At 50.7% G+C, this 22,451-nt stretch overlaps 1 protein-coding gene across 5 annotated transcripts in view; it reads left to right on the forward strand.

Annotated features, from left to right (window-relative positions):
- Positions 1–22,451, forward strand: part of BCOR (BCL6 corepressor) — a 47,982-nt gene that overhangs the window by 9,312 nt on the left and 16,219 nt on the right. For 4 of the 5 annotated variants that reach the window (XM_004376931.1, XM_004376932.1, XM_023731921.1 and 1 more), the window contains exons 2-6: positions 10,297–10,422; positions 11,670–11,748; positions 12,746–15,595; positions 16,286–16,339; positions 16,807–16,993. In XM_004376931.1, coding sequence (XP_004376988.1) covers positions 10,337–10,422; positions 11,670–11,748; positions 12,746–15,595; positions 16,286–16,339; positions 16,807–16,993 — 3,256 coding nt within the window. In that variant the 5' untranslated portion in view covers positions 10,297–10,336. The remainder of the gene's footprint in view (positions 1–10,296; positions 10,423–11,669; positions 11,749–12,745; positions 15,596–16,285; positions 16,340–16,806; positions 16,994–22,451) is intronic. The other variant, XM_023731923.1, reaches the window with a different exon arrangement.

Consider the following 22,451-nt stretch of genomic DNA (forward strand, 5'->3'; position numbering starts at 1 on the left):
GCTCACAGTTTCAAAGGTAGTGTATGCACAGGATGCACCTAACTTCCATGAGGTCCACAGTGGGTCGCCTGAGCCTTGCCTGTAATCTGAAGACGCACTACCCTGTGCCCTAGGTGCCCTTGGAGGGGGGCAGAGGTGGGGAGTGCAAAGACGGGACAGTTTTCGAGGGTCTGTTTTCTCCAGCGACTGAGGGTGGGGTTGGGCAAGTCTGAGAGTTAGTTTCTAGGTTTGGGTCTCACTTAAAACTCGGCTTAATGAGAGAAACTCCTAGGCATTTAACAGTTCTGTACAAATGCAAACTTGAAATAGCTCTAGGCCTATGTCATTTAGGAAAGAAGAAATGAAGTACGGAAATGTCCAAACTATGTAAATCCAAGACTAGTCTGCCCTCCCGTAAACGCATGACAAGTGCCAAGGCATTTCCAGTCAAAACACCCATGGAACCAGCAGCCTCCATCCTTTGTATTTATTATTTTATTAACAGCATTTTACATAGCATTTAACGAGCACAGCCTGCCCGCTTTGCAACACAACTCTCAGCAGAATGAAAGGTGGGAAAGTGGGAGTGGGGAGAAGTGTTCTCTGGAGGAGATTCTGGAGAAATCTTCAGGTGGATAAGGAAAAGTAGCATTGGGGGTTTATTTCTACTGGCCCAAGAGGAGACAAAAGTGATGCTTTGTGGGAAGCAATCCCCTCTCCTGTTTAAGGTGGCTACAAGGAGGAAAAAAGTTGTGCAGATGCCACGTGTCTGGTCTCGGCGTCTATTCCAGAAGGTAAAACGGGGTTGTGTTTCAAACGATACTGACCATCGGTTATTAGAGATTTTCAAAGAATTAAGTATTTGTCTGGTATCGTTATTCTATATCCTGGTGGAAAGTTTATAACGAAAAGTAATGCCTTTCTTAAGTCATAAAATGAGCCTTGTATGATTATTTAATTAAAATCTATTTAAGGACCGATTAGGCGTGTAATTTGCGCTAATAATGACGATTATGGAAATGTTCAACTTAACCAAAAATCATAAAGGAGACATTTTGATCAGTGGGGCGACCAGTAAGTATTCAGTGAGTTGGGCAATTTCAGAAACACCAGGACAGCCACCTCGGGCCGCAGGAAGCGCAGACCGCCTGGCCTCTGGTGACAGGGCACAGAGAGCTGTGGGCCTCCCTGTCCCGACCCCAGCCTGGCCAGGGCGCGCTATCCCCCACTTTGTGGAGCCTAGAAACCAACCCTGTGAGTCTTAACACCCTTTATTCCCATTTGAGGAAATGGGTTGAGGGAGGGGTGCTTCCCCAAGCTACCAGAAGGAGAAAACTCTGGGGGAGGGCTGCTAAACCACACAGAAATCTATGCGAAATGGCTGTGCTCTTTTGCTCAAACAATCAGCACTGACAAACGCAGGCTTCCTTGGCTAGCCTTGGCTGGAGACGTGGGGGTGGGGGGTGGGGGGGGGAGAGGGGGGTCCCTTGTTCCGGAGAAACCTGCCAGCTGCTGGGCTTGGTGCGAAGGCAGTGAAGGCAGACACAATGCTGCTGTTGTTGGTTTGATCTCTAACTGTGGATTGTTAGTCTGGCTTTAACTATGTGGTAAGGGGGGAATGTGAAGGCTGTTTACAGCGAGTGCAAATAATGTGACAGCTGTTGGCGCACGAGCAGCGCTGCGCCTCCTCGGCACTTACACAAAGCGCGCACTATGCAGGCCAGCGGAGGAGCTGCAGAGGTGGCAGCCACTTTCTGGCCCTTGCGTCCTCAGTTGAGAGAAAGTGCGCAGCACCCCCTCCCCCTCCCCCCCTCCTCCACCCTTTTGAATTCCCAGGGCTGGGGCAGGAGTGCGGGATGACTTGTATGTTGTGGTTTAGGGAACTTGTTAGACAGAGGTGGCGGGAGAAGGCCCATGGGGTCATGAGTGTCACTGTCTGGAGGGCTTTGTCCGGATCCGTGGACCTGGGGCCTCAGCTGCTCATGACAGGGTTTTAAAGATTTTCGAAAATAACTTGTACCATAAGTAAGCTTGTTGGAAAGAATGTGTTATTAACTGAAGGCTTTCTGGAAATTGCGAGGCTCTGAAGGCCGTTGTTCCCCTTTGAAATGACCCTGTTATTCGTACAAGTTAGAGACAGGCGGGTGCTGTGTTCTGCTGCCTTCAGCGCTGTTTCCACGATTGGAAATGCAAGCGTGTGTAGATTCAGGACCCAAGGGGATGTGTCTTAGGGGGACAGGTAGCAGGTTGGCTTTTATTGCCCACACCCCTTAACCTCCTTCCCCAAGCCTTCCTGTTCTCAGGAGCGCATTTGCCTTCAGTTGCAGGACGCAAAGGTGCAGTCCTGAGGTCTGCCCGCAGCACCACCCACTCTGTGACTTATTAAACTAGATGTCCACAGCCACAGACCTTCTCTGAGTTCCTGGTACCCCACCAGGCACTGCAGGGAGGCGCCAGGGCGGGTGGGCAGGAGGGAGTGCAGTTGGTGACTGCAATCGCCCATGCAGTCCTTGAGATCTCAGGCCAGCCCGAGCAGGTGGGGTCAGGATAGCCAGAAAACTTGGGCCTGCCTCTGTTGTGTCCTGGGCCAAGCTGGGTGTAAACACTTACCCCCCAGGAACCCCAAAATCGAAGCCTTTGCGGCCCTGGCCTCTCAGGTCCTGAGGATCATTCAGATCTGGCTCAATTCTACGTCCTGCCCTTCTCTATATATCCGTTTGGTCCCTAGGCCTACAGCCTCGGGATGTTTGCAAATCCAGCCCAGAGTCCCTTCTGCCTCTCAGGTCTAGCCTCTGAGTTTTGATACGGACTTCCACATCTACTTGGGTTCCCTAATGGGGAACTGGGAGATGCTTCTGGAGTGATACATGAACTTCGGTGCCAGTTCTATAAATTGGTCTCTTTTTATGACGTGTGCCATTTTCTGTAGGAATGTTGCTTGCAAAACGAGTTTCGCCTTGGAGGAAAGGCGGAAAGATAAACAAGCCTGCAACGCCAAAACACTGGCAGTCTTTCCCTCCTTCCAGCTCTCTTAAAGCAGCCGGGCTGTATTTCCAGGATTATACTCAGTGCTTGTGAGGAGGGACTCGGGTTGGCTTTTTTTTTCCCCAAGCAAATGCAAATTAGAGAAAAATAATTTTCTTTCAACGATATGCAATGTATTAGTCACTTGTTATCGTGCTCCGAGGCAGGCCTCATTTGCGCGTCTGCCAGCTCGCTCACATCTGCTCAGTGCTGTTCGGGGCATTTTAACCTTGGCGGTGTCGTGTCTAGTCCCATGGATCAAGGAGGAGTAATGAAGCTCTGAACAGCTACAAAAATTCATGGGCCCCCATCTTTACCGCAGTTGTTTCACGGCTTTGTTTTGGATCTTCCGAGTTCCAAGATCGAACAGCAGACATGGGGTTCCTATTGTTCCTTGTAAAGAAAGTGGGTTCCCCTGTCGTGCTCTGGCCCTCATCCCCAGCCTTCCCAGGACTCTGGGGTGGCGCACATTCGGCAAAGAACCTGTGTGCAGACCGCAGGGCCCACACGCTCTGCATCTTTTAGGCATAAAAAGTTCCTTTGTGCTTCTTGGGTGTGCAAATGATAGCTGTTGTTATTAGCCTTATGGTGGAGCCTGTTCCTTTCTGTCCGAGAGGGAGTAGTAGCATTAAATGGGTTTTATTCCTGCACAGCTTGGTGGAGACTGAAGTGCATTGACATAGCCTCTGGATGTGTCCTGTAGGGCGGTTATTCTGGATCTGCCCCCAGGTTGCAAAGATTCCAAGTGGGGACCCAGCTCTTTGGGGACCAGACTAAAAGGTGTGTGGGTGTGGGTGTGGGTGTGGGTGTGGGTGTGGGTGTGGGTGTGTGTATTGGAAGGGGCAAGAGAGGTTTCCTAGGTTTCTGGTGCTCAGGCACCTTCTGTTGAGGGACACCAGCTTCCAGATGAGCCCCCTCTCCCATATACATGTGGTGCTCTATGGCACAACCATGAAATCAAGTGAAAGGAACAAAAAGCCGTCGCAGTGGCCTGGGAAGGGCCATCACGGGAGAAGAGGAAGTGTCCTTCGGGCTGTCCGCGAGCAGGGAGACGCTATCGCACCTGACCTCGGGCCAAGGCTGTGCCTTGTTGTGGGGAGAAGGGTGGCCTGGGCGAGGGTAGCCCGGGTTCGACAGACTGTCTAGGTCGATTCTTGCTGGTGTCCCCCAGGAGCCCTGGGACCCGTAAACTCCCCTCTCACCCCCTGGAGTTGTCCACACTCTGCTCGCAGCTTTCTCAGGGAGGGACGTCAATGGGAGCAGTACTCCCGTCTGTGGTTGAGCCCAGGTCGATGGCGAGGAGGGGTCTGCAGTGCCCACTCCCCGGTGGGCTCGGCAGCATTTCCCAGGAGATCCCAGGTTATCACGGGTTCTTCGTGCGCCCACTCAAAGTTTCTTTTCGCCAGAGATTCCGTGGCGGAGACAGAGATGCGGCGGGGGCTCGGGAGGGGTGGACCCGCAAGGCCCCAGGGGTGAACTGGGGTCGGGGATTGTGGAGGCCTGGCTCCTCTCGGCGTTCCTGGAAGGTCGGGCGGGGTGCGGGCGCGAGGGTGTGGGTGTGCGCCGTGGCTCGCCCCCATGCGGGGCCCGCGGCGGACGGACGAGCGAGGAGGGCGGGAGCTCAGAGCAGCACGTGTGTGTGTGTGTGTGTGTGTGTGTGTGTGTGTGTGTGTGTGTGTGTGTGTGTGTGTGGTGGGAGAGAAAATCCCTTTGTTGCCAACCGATCCTGCTCCTCCGGGCTGAGGCGCGGGGGAGGGGGCGCCCCTCCCCCTCTGCCTCGCAGCCCTCGCCGCCGCCGCCGCCGCCGCCGCCGCCGAGGGCCAAGTTCACTCCCAGGCTGGTGGCTTTCCTCTCTGACCCAGGCTCCCAGGAGGAGGCAGGGAAGGTTCTGGGTGCTCAGAAGGGTCAGGGCTGTGCGAGTTTACCGTCCACCCACTCTCCCCCCCCCTCCTTCTGCTCAATCTGTTATTAATGCAAAACTTGGGGGAGTGGGTGGGGACGCCCCGAGGCAATGGCGGCTGCCGGCTAGTGTGCCAAGAGGCACTGCCAGGGCGAGCCAAATCACTCCCCACAACCCCTTACTCCCTCTGACACCCACGAGGGAGTCAACCACGGCTCCTCAACTGCCCCAGCAACACTCCTAGAAGCCTCAGGCCCCACTCATGACCTGGGGGCAGCCTTGGAGGACCCGCTGAACACCGCATATCCGGGAGAGCTTTTTCTTTTCATCTCCTCCCACCCCCACACCCCCCCCAACATCCTAAAATAGGAGCTTCTTCACCCCTCCCTTCCTTGACACCAGGAGAGAAGCGCTGCTGTGCGTGACTCAGTCTGCGCGCTTGGAGCAGCCCCAGGAAGCTTTGGGCTTTGATGAAATCCGCACAACTCTGCTGCTGAAGGTCACCCTTCCCTGGCTTGGCCCCCTGTGTGTGTCCCTGCCTCAGCCATCTCCCCAGATGGGGTGAGTGGGGGTGCTGCCACCCAAAGAAACTCTAGTGATTCTGGGGTTTGTTAGTGTGTTTAGTGGCATCAGATGGGGTTAAACATGGCCAGCATCAGTTATTGCCAGGCAAAACTCAAGTCCATAGTGCAGTTTAATTCCCTGGAAAACACAGTGCCAGATGTTTATAGATGAGGAGACCAAGGTTGAAGAGGTTTGCTCACCAGCCCAGGGACACCCTGTGGGTGAGGGTAGAATACGTTCCTACATGTTCTTCACATACAGGAGACCCTTGAGTTAACAGGCTGCCCTTGAGTTAAACTGTGCAGTGAGTGAGACCCCTACCCAAAGAGTTCCCCCAGCTCACACTGGCTGGGATCCCTGGTGCCTGCTTGGCCTTCTGACCCGAAAGCCCGCACAAACCTGTCCAGCCCTCCTTGGCCGCTAAATGGATAATTGCCCAGTGGGGGCAGAGGCTGCCTAGTGAGATGGAGACCTTCTGGGCAAACCTAGAGGGAATTTCAAAAGACCCTAGAAATGCTTGCATTGGGAGCTGGGAGACATTGTTTGATTTCTGGGAGTTGGGATGGTGTGGTGAAGATGCTTCCCATTTTGTCGGGGCCACTTGACGAGCAGCGCGATGTGCAGACCTTAACTGATTGCTGTCTCAAGGGCGGGGGCAGTAGAAAGTGGCCTGGTGCCAGGAGAAGACGGGATGGAGAGAAAGGAAATGTGCCAAGAATGGCCTGGTGCTGCCTCCACTCCCTTCACTCACCCTGAGCCTCTCAGGGCCACTGTGCCTTCCTTTCAACCTGCTATTTGTTGTCTTTGAGGGTAAATCACCTTTAAACAAAAAACTCCTTTTCCTCAGTCCAGAAATGTGTCCTCATGGCAGGAATTGGCAAAGGGGTGGTGGTGGGTGCTGCCCTGGGGTCCATGGTGCCCCCGATGTCTCTTCACAGAAGACAGTAGTACCCCCTTTTCAGGGATGCTACCGTTGGGGCAACAACTCTTTACTTTGGTCCCTCCGGACTCCCCTGTGCCAGTCAGGCCCTTCTTCCCAGTGTCCAAGCCAAGCCCAGGTACTCTAGTAACTTGGGGCTTCTGACAGCAAATGACTGCCCCAAGTCTGTTGCAGGGGACCCAAACTCGTGCACTTTCAAGTTACTACCACACGTGAGCCAGAGACCACGCAGTGTGTGTTTATGCTTTGCAAGCTAGGTCTCCCCGGAACTGGGTGTTCAGCGGGCAGCCGCTATAATTCCTGGTCTGTTTTCTAGAAGCCAGGCACTCCTCAGCCTCCCCGGCTGACCTCTTCTCTTAGCTCCTCTTTCTCAGCCCTGGCTTCTCTCTTAATCCCCATCCCCCATCCTTGTCTCTACTGCTGGAAGAAAGGGTTAAAACCCAGAGTCAAGGTACAGCTAAGCAGCTCACACTAGGAACAGGTTGGTGCTTGTAAAGTGCTTTTCATGAGTGACTTCACACATCTTGGCACTTCTAGAAGCATAGCCTGCGTGTGGGGGGTGGGGGGCATTGAGAGATAAGGGCAGATGATCCTCTTCTATATAAGAGCAAAGCACTTTGAGGTTCTCTCTTTGTCATTGAGTCAGATCATTAGCCCTCTACACCATGTCCCACAGCTGGGGGTCAGCAAAGTCAGTTTTGAAGCACTTTGCCTTAGAGGGGAAGAAGCCCCAACTCTTTTCTTTCCCCAGGAGCATCTGCAAGTGGGGTAGTGTGAGTATTGCTGTACCTCTGCCCCTCAGCCTCTTTTTATTTTTTGCCCCAATGTCCTGTTCACTCTACAGCCCAGAGAAATAGGGGAGGGGGTCCCTGTTCTTCAGTAAGCGCTCAGTGTCAGCAGTTACGGCCTTTGCTGAGGATAGTCCTGCTCTTGTTTGTCACCCTGGAGAAGGACCTCCTGCCAGGCAGGGCCATTTCTCATTGGCCCTTTCCACTCAGCTCCATCTTTTACCAGGAACCTGAAGAGTTAAAAGTCTTCAGCTTGTTGCAATGAAATTATGGCTGGCAGTGGCGCCGCTGTTTGTTCAACAGACCTCCACTTTTAAACAGTTCACAAAAAGTTCATGGGGCAGCTAAAGATTATAAATGTGTGTGTTTGTGTATAGTCCACAGCAGGGTCCAACAATGGACCCCTGCTCCTTTTTGCTTCTTTATGTTCAGCCCTGTTTACCAACGCCCCCCCCATACACAGATGACATCGAAAGGCACTCTGGGCCTCAACACTCCATCTGACCCTGTGCATGTGAGAACACTTCATTCTGACGCTTGGTGTCATTTATCTGCACAGCATTAATATTGAAAACCCCGCAGGATGAGCCCAGGAGAAGGGGAGATGCTCTGAAGCACCCAGTGTCCTGGGTGTCTCAAAACTACATTCACCTCTCAGCTAAGTCCAGGCTGCCTTTGCTGAAGGAAAAGCCTTTTCAAGGGAAGGGGGTACTGGCCTTTTTGAGGGGTTAGTCGGTAGGATGGTTGAGGCAGCACACTTTGTTATTCCTTAGTAAGGGGCTGAGAGGTCCTTTTCGAAAAGTGACTAGTCTAGGAGGTGGCTTGTGTAAGGGGAGGCCAATTTTTAAGCCATGGAAACCAGAAGATTGAGGTTTCTTCGGAATAGATTTTCTTCTTCCCTCATCCTTTTCTTTGGGGTTTGATTGAGTGACCCTTTTTGCTCCTAATATAATTTCAGCTTTTCATCACGGCAGACAGCAAGGGAACGGCGTGGTGCAGTTCCGCGGCTGCAGCTGATAACAAGGATACACTCAAGCATCAAGGAATGCTGCCACACCTATATTAGGCCCCCCGGAATGTCTTCCTTTTTGTTAAGAGTCCACAGGGCTTGGGGAGGGTACATCCATTGAATGTGCTTTGGGGTCTGTCCGGCACTAGTGGCGGCCCTCCCCCAACTTGATTTTTTATGTTTGGAAGATGGAAGAAAAGCCCATGAGCCCCCACAGAACCTTCCTCAGTGCAGTCTTTTTGGGGTGTGGCATTCCCTTTGGAAATGCCCTGGGTCTGTCTTGAAGAAAGAGACTCTTCTTAGGGAAATAGCTTCTTGGGAACCCTACCCCGCCTGCCACATCTGCAGGTTTCAGCCTCTTCTGGGGCACTCTCCTTCTCTCCACTGTCATTGTTGAGCTCTAACTATGCGTGGTGTGCGCGTGGGGATTTTGATTAACAGATGTCGTTCTGTGTGCCAGGGGACTGATGGGGGATGTCGGTGGACAAAAGATCTAGTCAGGACAAAGAAATGCAGCAGGATCACCTGGCTTTTGGATTCAACTCTCCCACCCTCAGTTACCCTCGAAAGAGTCCCGGGACCTGGTGCTTCCATCCGACCTGCAGTCTGCTCTGGGTGCTAAAGTGTAAAAGCGAGAATTTGCATATTTTTCCTGCTAACAAAGGAAATGTGTCGACTTAGGGAACATTTGGGGTTTCGGGTGTGGGTGGGTGTGTGAGGGAGGAGAAAGAAAAGTTCCCCTGATGATGTGCACACCAATTATTTCACACCACAGCTTGGGTCCCGCGTCAAAGCCGTGGCCGGGGCCGGACAAGGGGGACTGAGATGTGTTTGCGAGCAGGGAATTGCAGAGGGCCATCGGTCCCAGGCATTAAAGGCTCCCCTACTTATTAACCCAGCATTTAACAGCAGGATATGGGCTGAAGCGCAGTCAAAAGAAACGGCTCAACCTCCAAAGAGCAATTAAAATCCTGCACGAGGATAAATCACGCGCCGTGATAATCCTGTTAATAAAATGCAGCTTGTCCTGACCCTTCACTCATGCAGCAAACTAGAATGTGATGTGGGTGGGGGCGGTGGGCAGAGAAGGTAAGGAAAGGGGAGAGGTTGTCTGGGCTCCTCTGCCTCGGCCGCCTTCCCCTCCCAAGAGGAGGAGATGGGTGGCTTTGGCTGGTTCCCGGGTGCGAGCAGCTTGGAGCCCATCAGCCTGGGCTGCTAAGACTTGTGCGCCCACTAATGATTTCTTGTCCCCAGTGAGCGGGCGTCATTGAATTACTCAGCCGCCTCCCTCTGCAGCTCCCAGGCAAAACCACCCAGGCAAAACCACCCGGGTTAGGTGCTTAATCTAATCTAGGGCTCGGGTGGGGCGGCTCACCAGCCCACTGACCCTTTTTTAACCCTCAGTCTGGAAGTTGTACATGCGACAGCCCTGGGAATGCATTGTGGTTTGGCCCCAGACTTGCCACCACACCTCACTGTTGTGCCTTCTCCGCTCACCCCCTCATCCTTTCAGCCCCAAGAAGAATCAGTGTGGGAATCCCGGGGATCTGGCACCATACACTTTCAAACCTTTCTAAAAGGCCGGAAAAAGGGAAGGGAGAGCGAGTGGAGGAATAAGCACTGTCTGTGCCTTGGACTGTGTTGCGTGCAGTTCTGCTTTAACCGTCTCTCCACCCCGAGGGCCTTCTGCCAGGGAGGTCCATTTCCCCTCTCCTGGATGTTTGGGGCAGGTGTGTTCTCCCACTCTCAGCATCTGTAGAACGTCCAGCGCAATACACCTTCTAAGTCTGCATTCCATATGAATTGCCTAGAAAGAGGACCTTTCTCATTTCGTTTGGGCCCTAGTGGTGCAGCGGCTAAAGTGCTCGGCTGCAAACCAGAAGTGGGCGGTTTGAACCCACTAGCCTACTCTGTGGGAGAAAGATGTGGCAGTCTACTTTCGAAAAGATTGCAGCCTCGGAAACCCTATGGGGCAGTTCTTTTCTGTCCTGTAGGGTCGCTATGAGTCGGGAATCAACTCCAAGGCAGCGGGTTTTGGTGTTTTTGGTTACTCAAACTCCTGGGATTTTTTTTTCTTTTTTTCTTTTAACAGACTAGACCCTTGAAGAGAAGCTGCTATCCAAGAAGACGACATGCTTTCTGCAACCCCCCTGTATGGGAACGTTCACAGCTGGATGAACAGCGAGAGGGTCCGCATGTGTGGGATCAACGAGGACAGGTGAATGTGCCTGTCTGTTTTAGGTCCAAGGAGCACGAGCCAATCTCTCTGTGCTCCTGAGCCACACGGGTGCTGAAGCTCGCCTCACCTTCTCCCAGCCAGAGCAGCTCCAAAAGGGGTGGGCGAGAACAATCTCCCGCCTAACTGGCAGCCCTTGATTTACAGTTTTAACAGGCAACCCAGCTCAGCGAAGCATTGCCGCCCTTTAAAAGATTAGCCCCTAAAGTGGCCTTTCAATGCACTTTCGTCCTTAATTTATTATTTCATATTTATGAAGGAGAATTAATCCCAGCCTATATGCTGCTTTAACTCTAAATGTCAGGAGCATGGGCCCAGGTGGATCGGCATTCGATGTGCTTTTAAAACAAATAGTTTGCTCAGTAATAAATGGGGAGATAGCCACCCTTTGCTTCATTTAAGCCCAGGGTTTCTTGTTGTCCTCTGCTGCCTGTTTGGAGAGGACACTGGCTCTGGATTTTAGCCACTCGACAGCTCTGTTATGCTTTCTAATCAGTAATTTTGGAGTGTGGGGTAGAGACAGTTAAGTAGTAGATGACTGAAGCTGCTCTTCGGGGTAATGATGAAACTTTCCTGTGCTGCATGTCAGCGATTTTATCTCTGGGATTTGGTAGTTGGCACCAAACACTTTCTTTATCGATGCTCTCTGATAACAAGTCCCAGGGCAGCCACACCAGCCTGGCACAGATGTGCAGCTTTCTCTTCAGCCTGGAGCAGCTGACATTCGTATGATAGTAGTGTGTTACCCCCTGCCCCCCCACCCCCATCGTTTTGATAAAGGCAGTCAAGTATAGCTTCCTTATCACCACGGAAACCAGTACATGACTTTAGTGGGGAGAAAGTTTGGAAAGCCTGCCCTCATTGATGTGGCCAGCCCGCCTCGTGGTCCACCTTTGGTCTTTTTACTACTTAAATGTCTGCCTTTGGGTAGAGTGGATAAGAGTTGGCTAAGACAGCAGAGCTCAGATTGGCCTACTTGTTTACCTTATGGCCTCTAGAGAAATAGGTTGCTCAGCAGAAGTGGTTGTGCTTAATTTCTGGCTTACCCAGTTGGGGACTGATGTGTGATTTCATGTCCATGCACTCTGCCCTGGCAGACAAGTTGAATCACCATTTCGGGGGGCCCTTTCAGTTTGGGCTATTGGGAAGGAATTTTCTAAGGGGGCGATCTCCGAAAGATAAATTGCGTGAAGAATGCTTTCATGAAGTTGGTGTATCCTTTTAAACAGGAAAATTCCTGTAAATGATGGGGACGCTTCAAAAACCAGACTGGAGCTGAGGGAAGAAAATCCCTTGAACCACACCGTGGTAAGAGATTAATGGCTGCGTGTTGACGCGGTATCTGAATGTTAGTGATCTGTAATCAATGGCGCATTATTTTGCATACCATTGAAGGGCTGTCCCTGGTTGGGGCAGGCCTGAGTAGAAAGACTGCTGGGGAGGCTCTCCTCAAAGCTTTTCTCCTGCCTTCTGAGTGGTGTGCTCGAGTCAACATATTCACCACTTAAGTCTGTGTGTCTTGTTACTGGTGGGATATGTGTGGCGTTCCCTTTGATATGCTGGTGGCACATCGATGCTCTCAGCTGGATAAATTTCCAGCCTCCAATAGACCCTTAGGGTTTACCTTTCCAGTAAACTATGTAACAACAGGACTGTCTCTCTAGGCACCAGGGAGAGGAAGTCAAAAGAGAATGCAACCACACTTTGACCCATGGCCTCTTTATTGATTTAGAAATGAGACGGCTAAAGTCCTCCGTTCCTGTTGTCCCATCGAAGATTGTTTCTTGTTATGTTAAATAATGCCTTCCTCTGTCCAGGAAAGGCAAAGTGAACACCCCCTCCCCCAAGCCTAACAGGCCCGGGGAGGGTTAGTGTGCACGCTCTACCCCATCAGGGTGACGCTGAGAGAATTGGAATTGGTGTCTTCTCAGTGGCAGTAAAGAATTTTTGCTGAGAAAGTGAAATTTCCAGAGTAAATAGATGACTGCATTAATGTATGGGCCTCAAGTCTAAAGGGATCAACGTTTTCTGTGCTCTCAGAATACCAGTTGAACAGAAGTGAGAAGCAAGCAGGCAGCAAACCACCCTAGGAAAGGGTTTCAGACAAGTGGGTAGAAGCAGGCCCTGCAAGTCCTTTCTTTAACCCTTTATCCTTTTTTTTCCCTTTAACCCTTTCTGCTCAGATTTTAAGGCTAATGTTATATCGAACTAGAGTGTAGTTTCTCTTAGGAATGTGTGTGTAGGGATGGGCACTGCTGACTTGAAGGAGTGTCCTAAGTAACACACGTATTCTTCTTCTGCAAAGGTGGATGCAACTACAGCCCACAGGATTGATGGCTTGGCAGCGCTGAGCATGGACCGCGCTGGCCTGATCCGCGAAGGGCTCCGTGTCCCGGGAAACATCGTCTACTCTAGCTTGTGTGGACTGGGCTCAGAGAAAGGTCGAGAGGCTGCCACAAGCACTCTAGGTGGTCTTGGGTTTTCTTCCGAAAGAAATCCAGAGATGCAGTTCAAACAGAATACACCTGAGACAGTGGAGCCGCCTGCTGTCTCTGGAAAACCCCCAAACGGCTTCAGTGCTATCTACAAAACACCACCTGGAATACAAAAAAGTGCCGTGCCCACAGCAGAAACGCTGGGCTTGGACAGGCCTGCAAGCGACAAACAGAGCCCTCTCAACATCAATGGTGCTAGTTACCTGCGGCTGCCCTGGGTCAATCCTTACATGGAGGGGGCCACACCAGCCATTTACCCTTTCCTTGACTCGCCAAATAAGTATTCACTGAACATGTACAAGGCATTGCTACCTCAGCAGTCCTACAGCTTAGCTCAGCCGCTGTACTCTCCGGTCTGCACCAATGGGGAGCGCTTTCTCTACCTGCCGCCGCCTCACTACGTCAGTCCTCACATCCCATCATCCTTGGCTTCGCCCATGAGGCTCTCCACACCGTCAGCCTCCCCTGCCATCCCACCTCTTGTCCACTGTGCAGACAAAAGCCTACCATGGAAGATGGGGGTCAGTCCTGGGAACCCCGTTGAGTCACATGCCTATCCCCACATCCAGAACAGTAAACAGCCTAGGGTGCCCTCTGCCAAGGCAGTCGCTAGTGGCCTGCCAGGGGACACAGCTCTCCTGCTGCCCCCCTCGCCTCGGCCTTCACCCCGTGTCCACCTGCCCACACAGCCTGCTGCAGACACCTACTCCGAATTCCACAAGCACTACGCCAGGATCTCCACCTCTCCCTCAGTCACCCTGTCGAAGCCATACATGACGGTCAGTAACGAGTTCCCCACGGCCAGGCTCTCCAATGGCAAGTATCCTAAGGCTCCGGAAGGGGGCGAAGGTGCCCAACCAGTTCCCGGGCATGCCCGGAAAACAGCGGTTCAAGACAGAAAAGATGGCGGCTCACCTCCTCTGTTGGAGAAGCAGACAGTTACCAAAGATGTCACCGACAAGCCACTAGACTTGTCTTCTAAAGTGGTGGACGTAGATGCTTCCAAAGCTGAGCACATGAAAAAGATGGCTCCCACGGTCCTAGTTCACAGCAGAGGTGGAAGTGGCTTAGTGCTCTCTGGAAGTGAGCTTCCGAAAGAAACATTATCTCCTCCAGGAAATGGCTGTGCTATCTATAGATCTGAAATCATTAGCACTGCTCCCTCATCCTGGGTGGTGCCCGGGCCAAGTCCTAACGAAGAGAACAATGGCAAAAGCATGCCGCTGAAAAACAAGGCATTGGACTGGGCGATACCGCAGCAGCGGAGTTCTTCCTGTCCCCGCATGGGCGGCACAGACGCCGTGGTCAGTAATGTTTCGGGGTCGGTGTCGAGCGCAGGTCGTCCAGCCTCTGCTTCGCCAGCCCCAAATGCCAATGCAGATGGCACCAAGACAAGCCGGAGCTCCATGGACACCACACCATCCGTCATTCAGCATGTGGGCCAGCCCCCGACCACACCTGCCAAGCATAGTGGCAGCACCAGCAGCAAGGGCGCCAAAGCCAGCAACCCAGAACCGAGTTTCAAAGCAAACGAGAATGGCCTCCCGCCAAGCTCAATATTTCTGTCTCCAAATGAGGCATTCAGATCCCCACCCATTCCCTACCCCAGGAGTTACCTCCCTTACCCAGCGCCTGAGGGCATTGCTATCAGTCCGCTCTCCTTACATGGCAAAGGGCCTGTCTACCCTCACCCAGTTTTGCTACCCAATGGCAGTCTCTTTCCTGGGCACCTTGCCCCAAAGCCTGGACTGCCCTACGGGCTGCCCACGGGCCGGCCGGAGTTTGTGACCTACCAAGATGCACTGGGTTTGGGCATGGTGCATCCCATGCTGATACCACACACGCCCATAGAGATCTCTAAAGAGGAGAAACCAGAGAGGAGGTCCCGGTCTCACGAGAGAGCCCGTTACGAGGACCCAACCCTCCGGACTCGGTTTTCTGAGATGTTGGAAGCCAGCAACACCAAGTTACATCCAGAAGTCCCTACAGACAAGAACCCGAAGCCGAACCCTAGCTGGAATCAAGGGAAAACCGTTGTCAAAAGTGACAAGCTCGTCTATGTAGACCTTCTCCGAGAAGAACAAGATACTAAAACAGACACAAATGTGTCCAAACCTGGCTTCGCAGCCGAGAGTGTTGGCCAGAGCACAGAGCCCACCAAGCCCCCGGCTGACCCGGGCCTGCAGCAGCACCGGGATTTCATCGCCCTGAGGGAAGAGCTGGGGCACATCAGTGACTTCAACGAAGCATATGCTTTCAAACAGGCCCCAGGCCAGTCAGTCTTCAGCTTAAGCAAGGAGAATGTTCCAGCGGGTACCAACAAAGAGAACCTGGGACTGCCTGTCGCGACTTCATTCCTTGAGCCGACTCTGGGAGGCGATGGCCCTGCCATAACTTTTGGTAAAACCCAAGAGGAGCCCAAACCATTTTGTGTAGGCAGTGCTCCCCCATCGAGTGTGGATGGCACCCCCCCCACCTATACCAAAGATGGATCTGATGATGCCGAATCAAATGATGGCAAAGTTCTGAAACCGAAGCCATCCAAACTGGCAAAAAGAATCGCAAACTCCGCTGGTTACGTTGGTGACCGATTCAAGTGTGTCACTACCGAACTGTACGCGGATTCCAGTCAGCTCAGCCGAGAACAGCGGGCATTGCAGGTGAGCCCCCCCCACCCCAACTTCAACCCCTTCACCAGCTGTCAGTTTTTTAATGTGTAAAGAGGATTGGGGGAGTATGGTAGGGCAGGGCCCCAGTCAGAATGTGGTTAGTTCAGCTTACGGTAATTTGAACGTATGAAATGTGCCCAGTAAGGGGATGTGAGTGGTAACACTTAGGAGGTTCGTGTGTCTGTGGATACGTTAACTTATTCTGTAGCTTTTAAAAGAACTCCACTCGAAAGGTGATAACGTAAGTTGTAAATATTGTGAAGGCTATCTAAAGACTGCATGACGATTACCTATCAATTGCTTTGATTTCTCTGCCTTTACTGTAAGATAGCAAATATGGCTAGAAGTGCTGCTTAGAATGCCTTACATGATACTTGGTGGAGATGTGTAGCAGCCGCATGTCTGTGGGATTCGTGCAATTTTTTTCACCAAAAAAAAAAAAAAAAAAAAAAAAAAAAAAAAAAGGACAGAAAAGCTCGCTTAAAGGGATAGAGTATGTATTTAACTTGCTAGTGAATTACGATAGATGTTGTATAGGAATTTCCTAAGATATTTTACTTTTAATTAAAAGATGAATAAAGCCAAATTGTTTTGCAATGTTAAGAAAAAAATTGGTTTATGCTTATAAAAATGGATGAAATTATCTAAATGATCCATTGAGTGCCCATTTTAATTACATAGATGGAAGGATTACAAGAGGACAGTATTTTATGTCTACCCGCTGCTTACTGTGAGGTCAGTTCTTCAAATTTTTATTACTAGAATCTTACATAAACCTTTTGAGTTAAATTTCATTTCCAAATATGCAAAGGGAAGTTTGTGGGCCATGGTCGTCTTTATTCATTGTGCATTTTGTTTCTTTTCTGTTGTGTTTTTGTTTTGTTTTCTTTGCGTTGTGTTTTTGTTTTATTTACCTTCAAAAGAGAATGTCTGTCTCTTTGCAATAGTGTATGTATGGACATACATACACACCACACATGTATCTCTACACATACGACTTTATGAAAAGAATGTGTGACTCCTTACATTTAGATACTCTTACATTTTATCTGTTAAATTTTAAACATATCTGAGTTGTATCTCATAAATTGTGGTTGGTTTTGGGCAAGCTTTTCTTTGAAAATAATTTCCGTTAAGGTAAGGCCAACGAACTAGCTTTTATGGTAAGGTGTTGTTTTTTTTCATCTCTATTCTCTTTCTAGCGTGCAATGATGCGCTTCTCTGAGTTGGAGATGAAAGAGCGAGAAGGTGGCCACCCAGCAGCCAAAGACTCCGAGGTGTGCAAATTCAGCCCAGCAGACTGGGAGAGGCTGAAGGGAAATCAGGACAAAAAGCCAAAGTCGGTCGCCCTGGAGGAGGCCATTGCTGACCAGAATGACAGTGAGAGATGTAAGTAAACCCGAGTGACTTGTGTGTGTTGCCTCATTGGCAAGAACGGGGCAATCCTGCTGTTAACCTGAGAGTGTTCGCGAGCAGAGGGGAGGCAAAAGGAAGCGATTCAGTTCCGATGGCCCGGGGTCCAGTTAGCGTCTCCTCGTAGAAGGGGACTGCTTTGCTACCTGTGAAATGGAGGGCTGATTGTCCTTTTGAATGTTGTGTCCTCCAGGAATGAAGCATCTATGAGAGGTTATTGGCTTATAGTTAGAAACATTGTCTAGTGGGAGGGTACACAATGTAGCAGAGGCATGGCAATGCTAGAGATCAAGTGTGGTTTAGACAGGTTTCATTTTGTAGCAGTGGAATTACACTTCCCAGCCAAACAGGCACCATAGTGTTCCCCTTATTTCCCTACCCCACTCTGCTCCCGCGAGTATTGACAGTCTGATAGAGAATGGACAGTTCTAGTATTCTCCCTCCAAAGGCACAGGTTTCATTGAAATGGCATCAAGGGTAATGAAGGCACCATGAAGAGGAGCATAATCACTGTACTGTGTCAGGTTTAAAATTTGCCACCATTAGGAATTGGCAACATAATTCAAACGAGCATGGCATAAATGAGGTTGTTCTTCCCACCAGTCAGGGCAGATTATGTTTTGGGAGGCGAAATGAGGAGAGAGAGAGAAAGTGATCTAGCACTTTCCTCAGGTCAGTCTCTTCCCTCCCAACAGCTGATCACCCACCATCGTCACTTCAGGTTTGCTTACAATTGATAAAATGTGTTGGCAGCAAGTGGTGAGGGCCTTGCTCCTCATTTCTTAGATGTGCATGATTTAGACCTGAGGCCTGCTCTGGACCTCTGAAACCTCATTGGCAAAGGTGTCTGGGTGAACACTGGGGAAGAGAGGGTGTGTAAAACCTTCCTGAGACAAGACAGTCAGGAACGCTGGGTACATCTGAGAGCTCTGCCATTGGAGAAATCCTAGGTTTGATGCTCCCACCCATGCTTATTTCTCCAGTGCTTGATGGGGTTTGAGAGAATTTGTGGTCTGGGAGAGCATGCTCCTCACCCTGCTCCCTCAACCCTCAGCCCTTCCTTGGGTCAGCCAGACAAAGGCCACCAGCCAGGGCCAGGGTTCTCCCGAAGTCAAACCAGGACCAGTTTGTTCAAAGTTAGTCCTAAAGAAGAGAGTACTATTGCTAATAAATGGTGGCCAAGTGTGAGCGACTTTTGGTGTATCTGAAGTAAAGGTTTCCTTTCTCTTTTTTTACCTCAGAGGATTGAGGGCAGAGAGCTGGATATGGGGAAAAGAGGGTCCAAGCTGTCCTTCAGTAAAGCAGAAAAGAACAAACTTTCTCCTCTGATGCCGTTTCCATCTGAGTTGCTTCCTAACATCAGCCGCTGGGGAGGTTTCTCAGAGACTTGGTAGGAAGTGGGGCAAGGCTGAGTTGACAGGAAGGTGCTTCTAGGGAGGGAAAACATGTTCTGCGTGGATGGTGAGGGAGGCTGGAGGAAGGGGGCAAGAAATAGGTCAGCCTCAAATATTCTTAACCTTTGGTTTTTAAGATGGCCAGTCCCAGGGTGGCCACTGCCCTTCACATCTAGTGGCAGTAGCAGCTCAGTGTCTCCCCTGCCTTCTTCGCTGAGAAGTTTGTGTCCTTCCCTGTCTTTCTTGCTGAACCTAGAGAAGAGAACACAGTGTGGCCAATGAGGAGCAAGGTCTCTTCTTCCCACCCTTAGACCCCTCCAAGCTTCAGTCCAATTGGCTCTGTCCCGGAGCACCCTGAACAGGCCCAGCAAGCCTTGCTGCTGCTGCTCCCGCTTCATCCAGGGCTAGGGTCTTAGGCTGGACAGACAGTGCTAGATCCATTCAGCTGCAAATTAACTGGACCTTCTTTGTCCTTTTGGCCACCACGTCTGCCTTGGGTGTCAGTGTGGCAGGAGAACGGAGCTGTGAGCAGATGTGAGCTGGGGTGGAGATTTGGGGAGGGTAGGGGTCACAAAAAGGGTATGGGACACTTCCCAGAAGCCTTCCCCCTTCTGAGGCAGCCCTCCACTTCTGGAGGCACTGGTAACTTCTGGTCTTGCCTCCAAAAAGCACCTGAGATGGCTGGATGCTTCTGCTGCCTAGGGGTGGGTGTGTCTCACTGGGAAGGGTTTGTTTAAGAAAAGTGAGTTAACTTGAAACACAACGGTTAGGATTTTCATTTACTCTTTATGATAGTACGGGCAGCGGGATTAAGTTTTTATTTCAGTTAGGAGTTCAACAAATCAGTTAGGAAGAGCCTCAAACTTGAAAGCTCATTAGGCCATTTGTCACTAGGAACTATCAGTGGCATTTTGAAGATGGAGAGGGACAAGGAAGTATTGGTCCCTTCCTTTTTGAGCATAAAGTGACCATTTTCCTTGCCAGCCACTTGGCTTGGGTGGACCTAGGTCCTACTCAGTGGCATTACTGTGATGGGACCTGGACAACGAGACAGGAAGGGCTCGTCTTGTAGGGGGTGCTCTTGTTTAGCAAGGAGCAGTACAAGAGCTTCACATAACTTAGCTCAGCAAACTTCTGGTAGAGCACCTGTGTGTTTTGTAAACTACTTTGAATTCGAAGCAGAGAGATTCCCAGTGCCTTTTCCATAGAGGGTGTAAGTTTTAAGAAGGTTAGCCTCTACTGGAGGTGATAGTTACCTGCAGAGGAGAGAGTTTAAATCATGGGTAGCCCCCTCAAGTGTCTTAATACTCTCTCATCTTGTTTGGGACTCACTGGGCATGGTTACCACCGTGGTGAGGTTGCTTTGTTGCCACGGCGACTTGTAAATGTTGCCATGGCAATGCTTCTGTGAGGTACTGCTATGGCACAACCATGATAAATTATGGGATGCATGTGCTGTGAGTCATATGATTGTGCTGCAGGGAGCAAGTGTTAAACCACGACCAACCCAGCCACGTTCACATCTGCCTAGACCGCATGACCAAGGGCACATGGCTTCTCGCTTTTAGAAGGGCCAAAAGTAGCAGCGATAGTGGAACCTGATGGTTAGGAGCCCTGCCTGTCATCTTTGCTCCTTTCGAGTATGCTCTCAACGGTAATCCTGTGGTTGGTTAGTGGTTGAAATGGCCTTATGTGTGGAGGTCCAAGTTAAGGTGTATAAGAACATAACATGGAGCCTTCCCCTCGTAGCTGATGGTTGTGTGTATCTTGGGCAGTCTGGGTGGGTGGTCTTCAGTTTTATTACTGGACTGCTTAAGTTATGCCAACAAATGGTCTTGTCTTGGCGTCCCTTAGGGGAGTCAGTCTTTGCCCTGAGAGGCTATAGTGAAAAAGTCTCACTTCTTTTAAGTTTTTCCTCATAATGGCTTGGGAGGGGGAGGGGGTGAAACTAGTTTGGGAAAAGATCCTCTCAGAGAAATGGAAAAGAAAGCAGCTAAACTATGTGTGTGGGCGGGTGTGATTTCAATGAACACTGAATTTAGCAGTCCAGGATTCCTGATAATAGTCCAGGATGAGGAACCACAGGCACAGGTCCCTCGTGACCAGGCGGGAGAGGAAGGTCCATAGGGTCAGCTCTAGCCTCCCAGGCCATGAGCATAGGAGCACAATCCCAGTCAGAGCAGGCTTGTGGGCAGTGGCAAGAACTTGCTCACTGGCCTCCCCGTGAGCCGGGGCACAGGAGTTGGTGTATGAAAGGGAACCCTCTCCACTGGCGGGGGAAGGGGGAGTTTACCAGATGGGGAACCCAGAAGGGCTGTAAGAAATGAGACAGACATGAAGGGCTCATCTTCTGAGGGGTGCTCTTGTTTAGTGGGGGGCAGGGAGATGAGGTCCCCAGCCGGTCACTGCTCACTCGGTTCTATGAAATAAATGACCACAAGTTCTCCAGGCGGTTTTCTATGGGCAAAAGATGCTGGCCTTTTTGGCAGAAGGTTGGGTGGGTGAGGTATGAGCTAGTGTCACTGTTAGAAAGGAAGCTGGCAGGGAATGTGGACTCCACACTGAAGGGAAAACTTAAGTGGAAAACCTTCTCCCTGAGAAAGACTCAGTCTAGACTGTTCCAAATAGAGGTGACTACAAGGAAACTGGAGTCCAAATATGACATGTTGAAGTTGAATCTGAAAACAGATTCTTAATTTGATTAGGGAAGGGAGCTCATTTTGGGTGGGGCCCCACACTGGTTCAACCGCTGTTTGATTGTGACCTTGGAAGGCATTGTGACATCAGCTAACTTGGCTTTCAAACCACCTAGTGTGAAACCATCCTCCTTACCCAAAGTGGGGGAGAGAGCACATTTTAAACCTAATGTTAAAGTTGCGCAGCATGATGGCTCTTCAGGTCATCCTTACATTTTCATACTGTGTCCCCTTCCCCTCCCACGAGACTGTCAGGGAAGACTGATTGGACTAGGGAAGTCAAATGACATAATTAACAGGGATCACATCTTGAAATCTTATAAATATAGAGGCTCAAATGCCAGCTGGTTTGAGAGTCGTAGCATCCATCCTTTTGTTAAAGCGGTTCCTCCAGCCTTTCCATTGGCGATGCTTAGCCTGTGTTTATGAAGGCTACCCCTGGGAGGAGGTTCGCAGTAATTCCCACTTTACAGCTGAAGGGGGCCAAGTTGTAAAGTGGCACTGTTACTGCTAGAGTGGTTAAGAGGGTCACAGAGCAGACGAGAGGAGAACCCGCAGCCCGCTTGTGCACATCCCCCAGCCACCGCTGAGTCCTTTGGTCCTCTTATTTGCTGAGACTTGTATGCATGGCTGTGGGGTTTGGGGGAGTCTGTGTGTTTTCTCCTGCCACTGCTGCTGCCACTGCTGAGCAATGTGTTAGAACCCTGCCACAACGAAAGGCCTCTGTTGGCCCTGTTCTTTGATGCCCACCAGTGCCAGGTGTATCTCAGAGACCTGGAGTGGAGGGTGGCCCTGGCTGCTGAGTCCTGGACTCTCAGTGTCTAGCTTTCCAGCTTTCCCAGTCCATGTGGTGGACCATTGTGAGTTGGGAGGAAGAATGGTTGGGAGGCTCAGCCATTCCTTTTCAAGAGTAGACAGCCCCAGTAGTCCCGTCCTGCCTTAGGAAACCCTTGAAGAGGAGGTAAATGCACTCCATCCATGGTTGAAAGGACAGGCTAGCCAAGGCCAGGGAGAAGCTCACCACCAAAAATGACTGCCACTAGATGCTGGGAATGCCACCAAGAGAAGGTTCACCAGGGGTCAAGCCCAGCTGGTCAGAAATGGGAGTGCTATTTGGACACTAGGGTAGGAGGAATGAGTATTAGCATAGGCAGCATAGGTTTAGTATCTGATCTGGAAATTGACTTGTGTCGCTAAGCTCAGTGTTCCCAAAATACCATACGTATCTTCCTGGTGATGTGATGTCCACGATCATTTTAGGAAGGATAAGGGTGAACACCTTAATGCTATTGTGATTATGAAGTAATCATTGTTAATATTTTATTGTACATTAGAAAGAATGCA

This window comes from Trichechus manatus, unplaced genomic scaffold, assembly GCF_000243295.1.
Source record: "Trichechus manatus latirostris isolate Lorelei unplaced genomic scaffold, TriManLat1.0 scaffold00046, whole genome shotgun sequence".
In the NCBI taxonomy this organism is placed as follows: domain Eukaryota; kingdom Metazoa; phylum Chordata; class Mammalia; order Sirenia; family Trichechidae; genus Trichechus; species Trichechus manatus.